The 14,378-nt window shown below is 40.2% G+C and overlaps 1 protein-coding gene across 1 annotated transcript in view; it reads left to right on the top strand.

Moving 5' to 3' along the window:
• The window catches only part of LOC102861415 (uricase-like), a 35,639-nt gene extending 22,983 nt beyond the window's left edge, over window positions 1-12,656 (top strand). Inside the window, exons 5-8 of the mRNA XM_006898374.1 lie at window positions 2,929-3,115; window positions 5,886-6,009; window positions 9,172-9,255; window positions 12,582-12,656. Of these exons, the coding sequence (XP_006898436.1) occupies window positions 2,929-3,115; window positions 5,886-6,009; window positions 9,172-9,255; window positions 12,582-12,656 (470 nt within the window). The remainder of the gene's footprint in view (window positions 1-2,928; window positions 3,116-5,885; window positions 6,010-9,171; window positions 9,256-12,581) is intronic.
• Window positions 12,657-14,378: the final 1,722 nt, after the last annotated feature.

Here is a 14,378-nt window from a genome sequence, read left to right as displayed (position 1 = left end):
CATGAGGCTCTCTGATTTTACTGAGCTCATTACTACAAGGGGACAGGGACACTATTAGGGTCTGAACTTGTCATTATTCAGTGTAGGCAGTGTCCTATGAGAACATTCCCCAGTAAAATGAGTCACAGTGGCAATAGCAGGTAGAATAATGGCTCTGATAAGTTTATTAACTCATTTCAGAATAATTTTCTGTTGAACAAGATGGAGTTAAACATGTATAAGGTATTTTGGCCTAGAAAACACCCATATAAGTATCTGAGAGGAAGGAATTCATTTTTGTGAGCTTCATTATAACCAAAAATTCTATTTTCTGGTGTTGGACAGGAGAAGGCAGATGTGTAAGAAATAATTTGGTCTTGTCCAAAGGAAACTCTGGCCTTTGTTCTTTGGGATATCATCTCTGGGCTCACGGAATGTTATTCGTGACAGGAATGTGTTTGTTTGTCTAGAGGCCTTGAGTCACTGGATAACTTTACTGTGAGAGCTGGCATGACAGTAATACCAACTATGATTTAGGGTGAGTACTGTTGATATGTCGGCTGTCAGGGACCTTTCCAGAGTGCTGAAGAGCAACAATGTCAGTCTGGAGACTAAAGTTCACCTGATCCAGGCCATAGACTTTGCAATTGCTTACCATACATCAGAGATCTGGACAATGACTAGGGATGATAGAAAGAGAATTGATGCCTTTGAGCGGTGGTGCTGGAGAAGAGTGTTGAATATACCATGAACTGCTAGGAGAACAAACAGGTTTGTCCTAGAGAGGGTGAAGCCAGGCTGTTCCTTGGAGGCAAGGATTCTGAGGCTGCGACTGACATTCTTTGGGCATGTTGCAAGGAGGGACCAGTCCTTGGGGAGGGACATCATGCTTGGAAGGGTGGAGATGCAAGACAGGAGATGCAGAGAGGAAGAACCTCGATGAGATGCATTGATACAGTGACTGGGGTAGTGAGGGTAAGTGTGTCGGAAACAGTAAAGTTGGCACAGGATACAGCAGGTTTCAGGGCTGTTGTCCATAAGTTCATTATGAATAGCAAGGAACTCAACAGCACATAACAACTGTGGATAATGCAATATAGGCTGACCTGGAGACTGAGATCAATGACACAATCAACCTACATCATGCCTACATAACAAAGTACCAATAAAAAATCTGACCACCTAGACATGAGTGAGCTTCCCTGGTAGATAGTGTTCATGCACATTGTTACATTTCCGTTTTAAACAAGTACTGTATCCTGACTCTATGCCACAGATGCTTTTTATTTGATATTCACTGGATTCAACTCACAGTCTCCATGTGCAAATGGTTTGTGCTCAACTTCCCTCAATGAGATGGATTGACACAGTGGCAATGGATCAAACATGTCAGAAATGATAAAGATGGCACGGGAGAGGTCAAAGGCCAGACCTGTTGTTTATAGAGTCACTATGAGTTTTACTAGATTCAATGACACCTAACAACAGTAAAAATCTTCCTAAAAATTAACTGTTCAAACAAACCAACAAGTATATTGTTGTTAAGTTCTGTTGAGTTGTAGATGACTCATAGTGATCCTGTGAGAAAAACACCTGAAAATTTGTATAACTTTCATCGTTTCTCCAAGTTCATAGAGTTTCTGGAGGCAAGCTGTCTCGGAAGTGGATGCCACTCCTGCTTCCAAGTTTGTTTTCATTGGGTATCTATCTCCATCTCTGTCTGTCTGTCTGTCTGTCTCTCTCTCTCTCTCTCTTTCTCTCTCTCTCTCTCTCTCTGTGTATAATAAATAAAAAAAACCAAATCCATTGCTTTTGACTAAATTCTGACTCACAGTGATCCCATGTTGTTGAAGAACTGCTCCAGAGAGTTTTCTGGACTGTAATCTCCATAGAAGAGATCCTCAGGTCTTCCAGGGTTTTTGGACCATCTTATGAACTTTTTGTCTTTGTTGATTTTGTGTCCTTTCCCTGAAATTAATGTTTGTTGTTGTTATGTGCCTTCAAGTCAGAATCATCTCATAGTCCCATGGGTTTTTAGAAGCTAAAGAATTACATCGGAAGAGATTGCCTCGCTTTCTCTCTAAGAACAGCTGATGGATTCAAACCGTCTAATTTGTTTTGGAAAAAAAAAAAAAACCAAAACAAACAAAAAAAACAACAACAAAATACCCTTACCCACTACCATCAAGTTGGAATCAACCCATAACTGACCCTCTAACAGTTGTACAGAGGCATTAAATCACACAGGAGGAGATTGCCCATCCTTATCCCACAGAGTAGTTGGTGGCTTCGAACTGTGTGCCTTTGGAATTGTAGTGCAGCTTCTTGCCACTAAGCCACCAGAACTCCCTGCTAGGCCACTAGAACTTCCAAATAAATGGCAACTGTGAAATAATACCTTTCCTCATGAATCTTTCTAGGGAATTATCAAACCTGAAGATAAAGTTGAAAAAGTCTGAACTTTCAGTTTGTGTCAGAAGGCTTATAAACAGCTGTGTGTGGATGCTGTGAGCCCTCTAAATTTTGTGTTTGGATTTATTATACCAGAACGAGGATTAATTAATTAGGATTGATGAGTAAGGAGTTGTACTATCAACCAAAGGCACAGTTTTGAATTTAGCAGTGCGCCACAGGAGAAAAATGGGCCATTTCCCTCCCTGCGGTATGCTGCCTCTGAAAACCCACTGGAGGGTCAGCTGTGAGTCAGTTCCAACTTGATGGTACGTAACAGCAACACATGAAGGCAAAGGCTCACAATCTCTATCACTACCACCAAAGAGGCGACGAAGAGAAAGAAAAGCCAAAGTGTAGTTATAATTGATGTGTTTTTATGACCAATGTTCTCAATAAAAAAGATTGTTTTGTTTATAACCTCCTCTTCTTTTACTTCCTCTAATTACCACCATCTTTTCTTTCTTTCTTTCTTTCTTTTTTTTAAACTTAAAACAGGACCTCCTGTTATTCATTCTGGGATTAAAGACCTCAAGGTCTTGAAAACAACTCAGTCTGGATTTGAAGGATTCCTTAAAGACCAGTTTACCACGCTCCCTGAGGTGAAGGACCGGTGCTTTGCCACCCAGGTGTACTGCAAGTGGCGCTATCACCAGTACAGAGATGTGGACTTTGAGGCCGCCTGGTATGAACGAGATCTGGCTCAGGGGCAGGCAGGATTTCTTCTGTTTGCTGGGACTCAGAGTTCACAGAGCCTTGTATCTGAAAAGGATTTCTAGTTTAAGGCCCTTTGCTTTTAATTTATTAAATCAGTGGTTCTGAAACATAATGTGCATTAGAATCGCTGGGAGAGTTTGTTAAAACAGAGTTTCTGATTCTGTGGGTCTGGGGCTATTGTTGTTGTGTACCATCAAGTTGGAACTGATCCATAGCTGACCCTCAAGTGGGTTTTCAGAGACGGTTAATTACACTAGAGAAGATTTCCCATCCTTCTTCGTTGGATCTAGGATAGGACCCAGTAATGCACATTTCTAACAACCTCTCAGCTGATTCAGTTGTTACTGGACTCACATTTTAAGAGCCACTAGATTAAAAGCAAATGGTAGAATCTGGTCTTCCTGCCTCGAAAGGTTGCAGAGAGGAACAAACTAGTTTAAAATGACAAATTCTTTCCAGTTTGCCCAGGACTTTTGTGGTTTTATCAATGAAATTCCTATGTCCTCGGAAACCCTTTAGTTGGGAGGAAAACCTAGATAATTGGCCGCCTTAGGTGAACTAAAAATGCAGTGATATCCATGGGAGCATTCTGTAACTGTTATGTGCCTTTAAAAGGTAAAAGTATGATTCTTACTAAAGCATCTTGGACAAGAAGCAATAAGGCCACTGTACTCACAGAAACAAACTACTTGCTTTTTGACCAAGTATCTCTATTCTTTGAAGTTAAAATTGTTGGGAAATTTCACCCTGATGAGATGGAATGTGCTTCTGGTAGCTGCCTCCTATTGATACTGTGTTAGTGTGTGCCTTTTGATTATGTCATTATATGCAAGTATGGCTCTGCAACAATTGCGAACACTTTCTTCCTTCTCAACTAGAAAAAGAACACTCCCAAGTTCCCCGAGTTGACTGACTCTCATGTTCTTTCTGTGAATGTGCCTATTGATGCCCTTCTCTATCCTTAGCTGGTAAACCTCTATCAGTCCTCCAAGACTCAGCTCCAAATGTCTTCTTTGGGTAAAGTTGTCCTTTGACATCCAGTCATGGGAAACTTAGCCCTTTGTGCACAATGAATTTTACAAAGTGTTGCCTAGTGTTTAGTGGGAAAACAAATATTCTTGAATGAATATTTGTTTACATGTAAGTCTCACACACCAGTACAAAGATCATGTCTTCTTTGTATTAGTATCACGGAGTTTCATTCTGTTGTGCATAGAATTGCTGTGAGTTGGAGCTGACTCAGTGAGCACCTAACAACAATCACAACATCCAATTTAAATGAAAAGGCACAGTGGCTTAGGACAGCTCAAAAAGAAAGTTGTTTGGCTTATTAAGGACTTCTTGTTGGATAAACTATGCAAAACAAAAATATATTTTTAAAATAGGATTGCCGTCTAGTAGATTTCAACTCACAGTGACCCTATAGAACAGAGTAGAACTGGCTTCTGTGGTTTCCAAGGCTGTAAATATGGAAGCAGAATACCTCCTCTTTCTCTCATAGAACAGTGTGGATTTAAATCATTGACATTTAGGTTAGTAGCCAAGTTCTTAACCACTGTACCATCAGACTTCTCTAATTAATATCTAAACCAAACCAAACTCAAACCCACAGCCATCAAGTTAATTCTGGCTCATGGTGTCCTCCATCAAGTCTCTAAGACTGAAAATGTTAACAGGACGATTGCCCATCTTATTCTTCATTCTCGTCCAGAGCAGCTGGAGGATTCAAACTGCTCAGCTTTCTATTAGCAGCCCGGCCCAGTATGCACCATGCACACCAGTGCTCCTTAACTTAAACTCATTGCCATTGAGTTTCAGAGGCTGTGAATCAAACTGGAAGAGTTTTCCCCCCTTTCTGCCTATGAGCTAGTTCATTCTAACTACCCGAGAAGCATCTTCGGGTTAGCAGAATAACTCCCTACCCCATCAAAGCTCCCCAGTAAATTCTCAGCATTGATTGTTACTAGCATTGTAACAATAACATGAAACAGCTAAAATTCCTAGCATTGTGGAGCTTAACTTTATAGAAGACACAAATAAACAAGAGTAATATGGTAGTCATGAAAAATGCTAGAAAGAAAAAGAAAATGAATGAATGGCTATACCTGAATTTTGTGACAATAAAGAGCCCAATAAAGCTGAGCAGTAAGAATCTCAATGTTGGTGAGTTCTCATATAATCTTGAAATGTGGAAAGATGCTGACCCTGGAATGCTCATTTGGCCTTGGAATCAGGCTATAAAAAGCGCCCTGTGAAACTCCATGTTTGTGATATGGTGCTAGTGGTAGGATGTGCATGTGTGTATATGATTGACAGAAAAAGAGAAATGAGAAGTGAGGTTTCTTGGCATTATATGTATCTTTTCTAAAACTGGCAATAAATTGTTTTCTGGAGGGCAGAAAGGCCACCACTTCTCAGCTTTCTAATGAGTTATCTTTTTAAAATTATTTAAATTACAGGTTACAGAGCAGATTGATATTCCATTCAGCCATTCACATATATTTTGTTTTATGATATTGATTACAATCTCCATATACTATCATCACTCTTCCCACTATCTCCCTGCAGTTCTGCTTTGCATTCATCCTGTCATTTTCACTTCCTTCCTACTTTCTGAACTTTCATCCTTGGACAAATGCTGCCCTTATGATCCTGCAGGGTTCAGTATCTCGTTGGTTCTAAAGAATTTTTGAAAGGTGACCCTGTGAACATCCTCGGTTTCCTTTTCTGGGTTTCAGGAATGTTGTTCGGGACACCGTCCTGGAGAAATTTGCTGGGCCCTATGACAAAGGCGAGTACTCGCCCTCTGTGCAGAAGACCCTCTATGACATCCAGGTGCTTTCCTTGAGTCGGGTTCCTGAGGTATGTTTTTTCACTTGCCATATTGAGGATTTAGAGAACTTGTGTTTCCTGTCAACTCCAATAAAGAGTTTAGAGTTAAAATAAGAAATTGTAAGACACAGGAAAAATGACATCTGTTATTGTTCAAAAGCTTGTTATAGCAAGTGAGAAGAGAGCAAAAAATGGAAAAATCTGTCCAACTTAAAAACATAGGCCACTGCTGTGGTTCTTGAATTTTGGAGGGAATTCTGTGAGCCTTTTTAACGTGTTACTGATTTTAACCCTCATATTCAGAACACCTGAATGGCTTGAAGGGGGATAATTAAATGGAGAACCTATGCTTAAGAGGAGTCTGAGAATAAAGGCTAGATGTAGAGAGATTCCATCATCTAACCCTCCATCCATCCATTTGATGCCATTGAATAGCTATAATATCTCTGCAGCACATGGAGGATACAAAGGTAAATTAGAAATGGTCCCCTACCCTGAAAAAACTCGTCATACAGTGCAAAAAGAAAAAAATGAAGGAAAAAGAGTAAGCCCACAATGGATAGACCATAACCCTTTATTGGAATAAGCAAAGACAGAAGGATAATGTGGAATGAATAGGTTATCAGATATGTGTATTTTAATTAACCTTAGGAAACAAGATATTCACAACTGATGAAATCTTAAACTGGGGGGAAGCTAAGGAAAGGTTTACACAATTATGGAGTTTTGATGAGGTTGGGAAGAGAGGGAGAGGGGAGCAGTGATTAGTGGGTGGATGGGTAAGGTGAAAGGAAAGATGAGGTTGTAATAAATTACACTGAGCAGTTGTAATTAGCGCTATAAAACAAAATGCATATGAATTATTGAATAGAAAACAAACAACAAAGCTATGGAAGACACCAACTAAGTTTATCACTCAGGATTTCTAGAGGCAGAAGCACTTGAGTTGAGACTTTAGGGATAGGAAGAGTTTATATGGGACCACACTTGAGGATGGAGGTATAGGGAAAATGATGATGACAAGAGATAGCATGGTACTTGTTTAATGTTGAGCTTATTGGCCAAATGTGATGCTCCATGAGTATCACAGTGAAAACATCATAGTGTGTTGTGTGTTAGACTGTTAACTGATAGTTCAGAAGTTCCAATGCACCAGCCACTCCACGGGAGAGAACTGAGAAGGCTCCTTCCATAAACATTTACAGCCTCAGAAATCTGATGAAGGGCTGCCATGAGTAGGAATCAAGTTTGACGGCAGTTGTGTTTGAAAATGAGAGCTAGGGTCTAGATCAGGAAGTATTAGTCTGGGATGAGCTATGGAATTTTTCAGTTTATTCTGATAGCTGTTATGATACAAGCAGAATGTAGTTTTACCATATTTATACTCTGGAAAATCACTCTATAAGAAGTGTGAGTGTTCAAGATCAGAGTATCCCTCTCCAGGAGATCCTTGCTGCAGATGAAGTGTTACAAGAAAGCGAAATGAGACAGCAGGATATGATATCACAGGATGAAGTCATGGTTCATGAGGAGACAGTAAAAAATTATGAAGAGCAGATGGAGTCGCTTGAGAAGCTTCTTCAAGGACTACAGTATGCACTTAATGTCCCCATAAGTGTAAAGCAGGAAATTACTTTTGCTGATGTGTCTGAGCAACTGTTGGGAAACAAAAATATCCGAGAGCCAGTAGACCTGCAGAAAAAGAGAAGGAAACAATGTTCACCTGCAAAAGGCTCTCGGTGGTGTAGTGGGTAGGGAGTTGTGCTAACGCAAAGGTGGCACCTCTCTGGTGATTAGAATCCACCCGTAACTGTGCGGAGAAAGAAGAGCAATCTCCTCCCGTGCGATTTACAGCCTTGGAACACCCTCCGGAGAGTAGCTACAAATCGTTGGTCTCCAAAGCAGTGATTTCGGGTTTTCAAAGTTTCAGCAAACAATTTGAATGTCTGTTATGTTTCGAGACATTAGTTATTGAAGAAAGGTACTGTGTTTGTTAAAACACATTTGGTGGTCTGAGTAGGGATTGTTTATTCTGAATTATGCTGTGTTTAGGAAGGCAGAACATACTCTATAAACCAAGTGAACTTTAAATTTAATGCAGAATTCTTTTCCATTAGTTTATTATATACCATTGCTTCTCATTCAGTATTTGGGATTTAACTATCAATATTTAAATAGAATGATGCAAAATGAGGGAAATCTAATTAAAAATGAACAGAGCAATAAAAGAAAAAGAAGTGTGATTAACTTCAAGACTGACAGGTAACAAGCAAGGAGACCAGGTGAGAGCAATGGCAGTAATCTGGAAAGGAAAGTCTGAGCTAAAGTGACGGTGGGATTGAGAGGCCTGAGTGAGAGGAGCTCCTGCCACGACCCAATTCATTAGATACCCCTTTAGACCTTACACTAGCCGTATTGCTCTCCAAATGAAGGGTTTATGGGGTCAAGGGAATAAACTCTTCAAGAGCCAAACCACTCTCTGGATACCTGTTATTGTTGTTGTGGTTGAGTACCATCAAGGCTAGGCCTCCAGTATTTCTTGCCCAAATATCCCTGAGTTAACTTGTAAGCAGGTGTAGGTGTCTTCCCCAGATCTACCCTCTTAAGAGCAGATCAAGCTATTGACATAAACATCCTTAAGTCTGAGGCTTGTCAGTAGGGCAGTTGTTTGCAGGATCTATGAATGGGATTTGATTTGCAGGCTAGCCTGTCCACTAATGTCAGTCTATGAGAGAAGGCAGGTTGGCCAAGGTTGAGATTGACTTATGTTGCCATGTTTCTTAAAGCTATTTTTATAGAGTTAGAAAGCTAGAATATATTTTTCTTTTCTTAAAAAAAATAATCAACTTTATGATTTTAACCTTTAGGCCTTCAGGTATCGAGTAGTCTTACCCTAGAGCTTAAAAATGTTGGAGTCCCAGAGAGGAGGGAATGGAACTAGGGAGGTTGACTTGCTGGCATATGGGAACCAATTGGATGTCTAACCGCTCCTCCAGGTTTGTGATCCAAGGAACTCTTACTTTTCAGAGGAGCAGGTTTTGTATGAGAAGAATGGACCCATCATCTAATAGGACTTGTAGGAGAGAATTCTTCAGTCGAAAGGCAGCCTCAAGCCTAGAGGTGGAGCCTGAGTAAGACAGAACAGTGATACTCTTAATTGCCCAACATGATACAAATTATTGTGCATTTCAGATAGAAGACATGGAAATCAGCCTGCCAAACATTCACTACTTTAACATAGACATGTCCAAAATGGGACTGATCAACAAGGACGAGGTAAGAGAACTTCAAAAAAATATTCACATTCACCCACACACCAACTAAAACTCTCAGCAGCTGTTGGTTTGGGGAATATTTATAGTCGCCACTGATTAGAGCTCTCTCAGACCTGGACCTTTCAATGTCTGAGGCTAGAGTACCCTCGAAGTGGATGAATAATTATAGGAGGGTGGGAATCTGCTGAGGGAGAAACAAAAGAAGAACAGAGTGTGCCCAAGGAAACAGCTCTGAGATCTACTTCCTCAAAAGGTGCCACACAAGGTTACAGCTTCATTATTCTTCTATTATGAGGCAACAGAGAGGGAGAAACAGATGCTATTTTCAGTTTATCCATCATCTCTACTTACTTATTAAATAGTCTGTTCAATAGCATCTACAACACACAAAAAGATGAAAGGGTGTTTGTGCTTCTAATTGCACTTACAGAAGGCAGGATAAGAAAGTTCTTTTTGAAAGGAAACCTCATCTTGGAAAAAGCACTTACTCTGATTCATTTTTAGCTATGTCAGAAAGTTAAACCACTTTGTATATTCAACTACCAAACCCATTGCTGTTGTATCAACTCCAATTCACATCGGCCCTACAGGCCCGTATAGTTTCCCAGGCTGCAATGCTTAACAGAAGCAATTTGCCACACATTTCTCTTGCAGAGTGCCTGGTGGATTTAAAATGCCTCTCTTTCAATTAGCAGCCCAGCACTTAACAGATCTGGCTTGGAGAAGATGCAGCCAGAGTGCTCCTTGGAGGCAAGAATGATAAAGCTGTCTTAAGTGTTGTTATTGCTATATTGGCATATAGCTGGCATATAATTTGAGTATTGTTAGAAGAGGCTAGTCCTTGGCAAGGGACATCATACTTGGAAAAATAGAGGGTGGGCAGAGAAGAAGGCCCTCAATGAGATGGATTGACACAGTGACTGCAGCAATCGGCTCAAATAGGTCAGAGATTGTGAGGATGGCACAGGATAGGACAGGGTTCAGACATGCTATTCATCTGCTATTCGTTGAGTCATAATTGATTCAATGGTACCTAACAACAAAACTTAACCTGCGCAAGTGACTAAAATAAACCGCATTGCTGCTGTGTCTATTCCCATTTATAGCAACTCTCTATTGGTTTACAAAACTGTACATCTTCGCAGGAGGAAACTACCTTTCTTCCAGGGGATGGCTGGTGGATTTGAACTACTGACCTTTTAGTAAGCAGTTCAACATATAACACACTATGACACAGGAGTTTTTTGTAGATAGGTTGAAATCTTGGACAATTTATAGGCAATTATGTGATATTTGAACTGTCCTTCCCTTTTGGGCCACTTTCAAAACGATGCTAGTTTCCCTGTAGTTAATTCTAACTCATTAATGTCCCATGTGCACAGAATAGAATTGAGTTCCTTTGGGTTTTGAATTCTGCTTTCTGAGGCATCACTGTTTGGCTTCAAACCACCAACCTTTCATCTAGTAGCCAAGCACTTACCCATTCGTACCATGTAGGGACTAATTTTAAAAGGATACAATTTCTATTTGGTTCATCCTCCCACAGACTTCTATAATTAAAAACCCCACCATTTTGTCACTTTTCCTGTTGTGGTTGGGGTGGGAGTGCTGAGGGGAGAGAAGAGGCATAGCTCTGCTGCCTTAGACTCATATATCCTTGGTTGACCAAAAGCCAATTAAGTCTCCTTTGAGAAGACTTTGCATTCTAGGTCTGCTGATAGAGAAGCCTCAGTAATTACAGTTCCTCTTCAAATACCTTACCTTTTCTTCTGCATTGATGAGTAGCAGGCTCCACTGGGCTTTGCCCTGCCATCAGCAGCAGGTAGCTGTTGGGGACCGAGGTGCATATAATAAGGTATGGCAAGTATGGCCACTCCCTGGGCACTACTGGTGGGAAGGAGCCTGCACCTAGGTTCTTCTTTGAAACCATTATGGTTTCCATCTATGCAGCTGTGAGAGCATTCAGTACATTTACATTTAAAACGGAATTGCCACAGGTGTTCTTTTCTGCCTGTCACTGGGGACGAAGGTCTTGCTTAGGTTCCTAGTACAGGTGATATAGAATCCAGAGTTGCAAAGGGGAGGAACTTTGATTCCAAGTGATGTTCTTTCAGCTGGAAGAATGATAGTGCTGTGTACTTCAAAAGATGGTGTTGAATATTGAAATGTTATTAGTTCAAACTTAAAGCCTCTTTTAAAGTATCTCCTAAAGGGCAGAAGACAGGGCCTGAAGGAAATCCTGCTTGGGTCCACCAGGAAAAAGAGCAAACAATCGAATACCAGTTACCTGCAACTATCGGTTGTAAAATCAAGGTTACTGGAAGTCATGGTGACCCCACGTGTGCTCCATAGGGCTTCCAAAAAATCTTTTTAAAGTAGATCACCTATCTCCAAGCTGTTTCTCAGTGGACTTTAAGCTCCACTCATTCACTTAACAGCCTAGCATGTTAACTGTTAGCCTCACATTTCACCACATGGGGACTCCATGAGGCAAATTAAATGGCCCAAACAGGGAAAAAGTCTGATGTCATGCCTCCATTGGAGTAGTGTTCAGGACACCAGCCGGGCATCTTCAGAATCTCTGATGCCTCAGGCCTGTACTGATCCCAGCTCTAGGGTTCACCAGTGGGCTGAGGTCCTAGTGTCTCTGTTGAAGAAGTCAGATTTGCAGCTCCCTCAGCTTCATCCTAGAACCCAAGGATCTAGAGGAGGCAGGAGAATCTGAGTCCCTATGCATCAGGGGTCTGCATAAAGGCCGAAAGAACTCTCTGCATGTGCTTCTACACTTTAGGGTGGGCTGAGGCCACTTTGCCCCAGTAGGTGTGTAAGTACAAAGTGAACGCATCACAGAAAAAGCAAGGAGTCAGAACATTCTGACAAGAGCAGAGAAGTAACAAATGACAGAGTAAGAAGCAAGAGTTCTAAAAATGCTGTTGTCTAGAGCCATTTAGTGCTGGGCTCCCAGCCCTGCAGACCTCTTATTTTCCTGGGAGCAGACGGTATCTCAGCATTGGAAAACGATTGATGTGCAAAGTGAATCATCAAGAAAAGGTCAAATTATGTTCTCTACACTCTTTTGTAATGTGTTTTAGAAACGTTTATGCTCCAATGACTAAACACTTTTCAAAATTTCTAAATTTTCTGATAAATTGACTCATCTCTTACCATTGCCAGAAAATTAAGGCACTGGCAGTCTAGAACTAAATTTACTACACAACACATACACCTTCCTGTTTAACAGGTCACTCTGGCACAAATAGTGATTAATAGGAAAAGAAGGGGAGGTATTTTAATGCCAATGACGCTAACATTTCTATTTTTCTGCAGGTCTTGCTACCTTTAGACAATCCATATGGCAAAATTACTGGTACAGTCAGGAGGAAGCTCTCCTCACGGCTGTGATGTTGCAGCCACCAATAGGAGTCCACCAGCAGCCGGAGGATTCCTTGCAGCCACTCACGCAATGCTGGAGGTTATTGTGTGAAGCCTTGGAAATGTTTAACGTAGATTTTTAAGCACAGATGATATGTAGTGTTCACTTGCCTCTTGCATAAAATCATTTCTTTCTTCTACAACTAGCTCAACAAGGTGCTCTGCAGATATCTGATTAGTAATTAGCACAAGCATTCTGGATACAGTTTACCTTTAATATACCAAGAAGTATTAAACAATTATAAATCAATAACTCTTTTTGTTTGTCTTGGGTCTTTCTTATTATAGAGAAGACTTGGAATTAATTCATTTAGAAAATAATTATCAGTCAATGGAGGCGTAACACCAATTAATTTTTGAATCAGCGTGAGAAGGAAATATTTGCTTTCATTCTGTTGATGCTAAAACTTTGCTTCTGAGTGACACAGAAAACGTGATAAAAAAGCAGATGGAACTCCATCACAACTTGAACTTCAACTAGACTAAATATTTGAATTTTTAAGAACGTCCTCACGAGTATTATTGAGAGTTTATTTCTATTTGATAGTACTTTCGTGTACTATCTTGTATTAAGAGAAATGTTCGATTTTATGGCTTTAACAATTCTTAAAGAATATTTAGTACACATCAGGACAATAAAAAAAAATAAAAATTGTTGTTACTATTTAAAAAATGTATCCCCCTGGCACAAAGAGCCACATTTAATAAATGTTTTCACTATACAGATGGATGGATATACAAATAGAAAGAAGACTAAATGTGTGTGTGTAAATTTGTTATGTGCCATCTAGTTGACTACTACCCACAGCAATCCTATGAACAACAAATTCGAGCCTTGCCCTCTTCTATGCCATCATCACAATCTGCTGTATGCTCAAGTCTACACTTACCTATCTATCTACAGAAAGATACACATACAAATGAAATTATCAACAATGATTTTTCCCCCTCCATGTTGTGCTTATGTTTCTGCCAAGTTCTCTTCTGAACCTTCCAAATACGAAAAGTCACTGCTTTAATGATCACAGGAATAAACATAATGGATGGTTAAGAGAAGCACACATACTTGAGCAGTTATTCTTTTTATATCAATCAACTAATTACCATTGTATATTTGTGAAGCATATAAGGTCATAAATTATAATTTTAGAAGCTCATAATGAAAACCTATCCAAAGCAACATTGTAGATAACTTCCCTGAACAATTTTGATTTTTCAAAGAAATGCTTACAGATAGGCATTTATAATTATTTGATAGTAACAGCTGTTTAATTCTTCTTTATAATACTATAACAGCTCCTCACCTATCAACATGGTTATGTTTCAAAGACCAGGTAATTATGTACAATTGGTATCATAGAGGCATCAAGGCCATACACACTGGCCATTGAGCATCCCTATTAAGTCTTAATACATACTTCTTACAGCAGGTCCCACATTTCCACCATACCTTCCGCTCCATTAAAGTCACAGAGCTAATGGTTGTTGTGAGAAAGGGGTTGTGGTTGGATAATCCCTTGAGCCCACTGATTCCCGCTGCCTACTTGGGGCAAGGACCCCACTTATCCTCCTTCAGCACAGTCCTGCACCAATGACCTGTGGGATCCCTTCTGTCTTCCCTTTACTGACTTCCTAGCAGCTTTGGGTCTTTGCCTAGTCTTCTTTTGCTTGCCCCCAACCTTGAGCCATGCT

Source organism: Elephantulus edwardii, unplaced genomic scaffold (assembly GCF_000299155.1).
Source record: "Elephantulus edwardii isolate Elephantulus edwardi_28Jun2011 unplaced genomic scaffold, EleEdw1.0 scaffold00227, whole genome shotgun sequence".
NCBI lineage: Eukaryota > Metazoa > Chordata > Mammalia > Macroscelidea > Macroscelididae > Elephantulus > Elephantulus edwardii.
The sequence above is the reverse complement of the archived record's forward strand: the minus strand, read 5'-3'. Positions and strand labels throughout refer to the sequence as shown.